This window comes from Sphaeroforma arctica (assembly GCF_001186125.1).
Source record: "Sphaeroforma arctica JP610 unplaced genomic scaffold supercont1.218, whole genome shotgun sequence".
NCBI lineage: Eukaryota > Ichthyosporea > Ichthyophonida > Sphaeroforma > Sphaeroforma arctica.
Window position 1 is genome coordinate 87382 of NW_014040340.1, and position 4159 is coordinate 91540.

The following is a 4159-nucleotide window of genomic DNA, read 5'->3' on the forward strand; positions in this document are numbered from 1 at the left end:
TAATATATATATATATATAATAATAATAACTATAACTATAATGATACTATATATATATATATATGTGTGTGTGTAGTTACTACACACACACACAACAACACACAATACACACANACACACAACACACACACACACACACCACACATATATATATATAACACACACACACACACACATATGTTATATATATATATATATTTACATAGCATCGACACATACATTCACATCATCAATTTCCTAGCGGATTGAATTGGAAAAAATTCCTCAGGGGATACATCTCATGGCGAACACACATACTAGTTCAACCCTGCTTACACCTCATGGTATCCTTCCTGTCGAAAGACTTCGCTAACCTGCAATATACTGCCCATGCCCACCTGCTTATCAGGTGCTGTGCATGCTCTCTTAATAGTACGAATTTAAACTACATACATCTCGTACGTACCTTCTTAGCGAGCTCTGAGAAGAACAAGGTGGCCAGAGATCGGATGCACAAGTCCTCATCTTCCAGACACACCGCTATATGACTGATCTACAAACCGGAAAGTATAGAAGGAAGACGATGTCCATAAGAAATGGTAATGCAAGAGGAAGGGCAGGGTATGATCACGACCAAAGAGCAACGCAGATTACGGTGACAATCGTACGCTACTTTTGAGTGCACATATGTAATGTGTAGCCTTATATCGAAAAATCTGCATCGTAAAGGAATTCGTGGCATAGTATTTACAATCACTTTAAATGTGAAACAATAGCTGATAACGTACAGCGCAACAGCAGCAAATAATGGGGATGTCATCGCCCTTGATACGATCTGGCACTAAAAGACATACTATTACATGGCGCGAAATGCAGTGACCAGATGCTAATGAGTAAAAAAAGTCCAGGATCCATGCTTCCACCCTCAAGCAAGATTATATATATACTTAACTACTCAGATATAAAATGCACATACAGGCAATGTATTATAAACGTCAAACACACACCAGTGCGTACCTGCCCCTTGATTTTGATCTGATCGTTGAGAATGAGGTGGGTGAGCACCAGCAAGGTGTTCTTTCGCACACTGATGACCGGATCCTGCAAGCACAGAGGGATAGGATGGAACTAATTACTACATTGCATATATCTACCCTAAAAATCAAATTGGAAGGCTCTGAAGTAGATGAGGGGAGTATAGGATAGAATAGCTGTTGGCATACCAGCCAAAAAGGGGAACATACCCACCCTATTCAGGAAACAGGATTGAGGTGTAGGTGTATGAGAGGGGATTGGTACATGCGGTTACTGTGATTTATACGCGATGATAACAGTCAAAATTTTCTTCCGACACAGTAATTTAGAGATATCCAAGCGTGCTTGGTGGTGAAATTTGCCAAGATGAGGCGAATTGTACTGTGTGACTAGTGTGTGCCACGAGGTATGCAGGATGAATAGGGCATCTGCTTCACATAGTGGTGGTAGCAGATCCAATCAGGCCGAGGGGACGCATACTCGGCAACAAAATAACCCATACGACGTACCTTTCTCAATCGTTCGTACAGCTTTGCGGTCCACGGTTCAACGAGATTTGGATGACGTTGTGCTAGATCTCCAAGAGAGATCATTACATTGCTTCGTACTAGCGCCTGTGACGACCGAAGGAGTAGGGCATTGATTCGGATCAGTATTGTTGCGGAACGGCACAAATCAAGGATACAGTTGGAAGCAGAACGAGATGGGAAGGCAATGCCGTGACAATTGCCTTATTTCATGCAAGTAGGGGACATAATCCTCCTCGATTTGCTTTTGAAAACAACAATAGAGTATATATCTGTCACTGGAGCATTGTTTTCTATCTGTTCAAAGGCATTGAAAATCGTAGGTGACCCTACCCGTCCAACGAAGTTTTCAATAGCTTCCAAAATGGACACACCTAAGCGCGGAAGGGGTTCCATGTACAACGATACAACACAAAACGGACAACACTGATACTATAGACTCTAGACCAACCACCTTACACCGTGTGATACCCGCATACCAATACCCACAATACTCTCCTAGCATCCTGTCACGTGGAAAGTACATCTTAAAATCACTAATGTTTTAGTCATCGACAATTCTGAGATCGGGTCACCCGAATTCTCACGTTCTAGCATTTAGAGCACCCATGCCCATGTATCCTTCACAAGACCCACAGGTATATACAACTAGATACTGACCTGCTTGCTCTTCTCCAGAAGTGTGAAGATCACCTGTAGCTGGTCCTGACAGAACTGTTGCGACACGCACATGAACTTGCACATTGCTAGCGCTGCAATAGGCCCCAATAAAGGATCACTGTGTCTGGTGCGGCAGGTAGTGATGATCAAGGGTTTGAAGGCCGCTAGCAAACTCCCGTCACCTGCAGCGTAGGATTGTAGTCTTTAGGGTTTGCTTGGTTATGTGGATGCAACTATGAGCAATATAGTGGGAGGACGACTGTCAAAAGCTCGACCTATAGTATAGTGCGCCTTATCTAGTGTTTATATAAATACATACATAAATATACATATAGGTTGTATGTACCCTTTGGAGTGTGTAGTTCGTCTATGCGTGCCAACAACTGCCTGAGCATGATAATCACTAAGTATACTTGAAACGGGCCACAGCAACATGAGCCCGAAACGATAACTGGGGCTCTTCTACAGAAGGTATCTAAACGTGAACCAAAGACATCGTAAAGTGGTACCATAAAAAACCATGCATACGAAACAACGGACAGATGTTGAGCACGAGTATACTAAAGCACACCCTTTGTCACACATCGGTAGCAACGTCAACGAATGCACAGACCAACACAAGAAGGGGCAATAGACAAAAGTAAGGAATCAATACACACATACAGCCATATGCATGGTAAACAGTTGATACAGCTATTCATACCTGCGACGAGCTCGCTTTCAATGATCTCAGCAATTTTCTCAGTCTCCGCATCTTCCGCTTGGAGACCCAGGTCTTCTACCATGTCCTGTCAATACGAGTATGTAAATGGAGATATGTATGTAGTCAGAAATTTGTTAACCTGTGTGCGCTGTCGTGTTCGTTTATATTTGTGTGCACATATCCGACTGAGTATGTTCAGAGACTGTGTACATATACATGTTCTAGAGATACTCTATAGATCAAGCCATATTTAAAACAGAACCACCGAAGCTTACGCAGGGATTATTTAGGCTATGCTTACTAAAGCTGCCGTGAGAGATGTGTGTGTGTGTGTGTTGGGGGGGGAAGGCATATATTAACAATTGTACTGGAAAATAGGTGAATTGTTTACTTGTCCACACCACCCGTTGCGACAAGCCCTACACCGACTGTGTGAACTACATTTCACACAGTGTAAAGTGACTATGTATCACCTCACACATACAAGATGATCCCGGAATTGGATGGAGGCAAGATTTCTGCTCCAGACCACATCCGAATACAATACAATACCCTAACATCAATATACATACATCGTCTTCGTCGTGGGCCGCGCTCTCTTTCTTGCGTTGTTCTAGCAGCTCCTTTGCCGCCTGATGTCTCCTCTTGAGCGTCAGTTCAATCTCCTCACACAACACTAGCTGTTTGAATGCCGTATGCCCAACAGTAAACAACAGGCGTGCGAGTATGACCTTAGCTATACCGCTTGCATTGGACGAGATGGCCAGGAGCTTGGCCTGAGGTATGGGAGTGCATGGGGCAGCATCGTCGTCAATTTGCTCCGGCACTTCTTCTTCTTTCTTTACGGTTACGTACCTACGGGAATAGAGCAGAAGGGAGAAAACAGTATGAGATGTGCAGTGTGATTCAGGGTTATTCTTACTTTGCTGTTAGCTGTGTGCGCAAAAAGATCGGGAGAATGGTGCTTGGGATGCAAAACATCAATTTGTAAAGTGTGATGTGATTTGTCGCCACAGAGTGTGGTTTGTACACAGACACAGACACAGACATAGACATAGACATAGACAAACACTAACACTAACACAAATACAAACACAAACACAAAGACACAGACACAGACGCAGACACAGACACAGACACAGACACAGACACAGACACAGACACAGACACAGACACAGACACAGACACAGACACAGACACAGACACAGACACAGACACAGACACAAACACGACCTGACCTGAACCCACACACACA

The 4159-nt window shown here is 43.5% G+C and overlaps 1 protein-coding gene across 1 annotated transcript in view; it reads right to left on the reverse strand.

Annotated features, from left to right (window-relative positions):
- Positions 1-4159, reverse strand: part of SARC_04049 (hypothetical protein) — a gene marked incomplete at its 5' end in the record, with an annotated part of 21384 nt that overhangs the window by 3689 nt on the left and 13536 nt on the right. The window contains 6 exons of the mRNA XM_014302146.1: positions 446-532; positions 997-1080; positions 1524-1628; positions 2202-2383; positions 2905-2989; positions 3477-3759. Coding sequence (XP_014157621.1) covers positions 446-532; positions 997-1080; positions 1524-1628; positions 2202-2383; positions 2905-2989; positions 3477-3759 — 826 coding nt within the window. The remainder of the gene's footprint in view (positions 1-445; positions 533-996; positions 1081-1523; positions 1629-2201; positions 2384-2904; positions 2990-3476; positions 3760-4159) is intronic.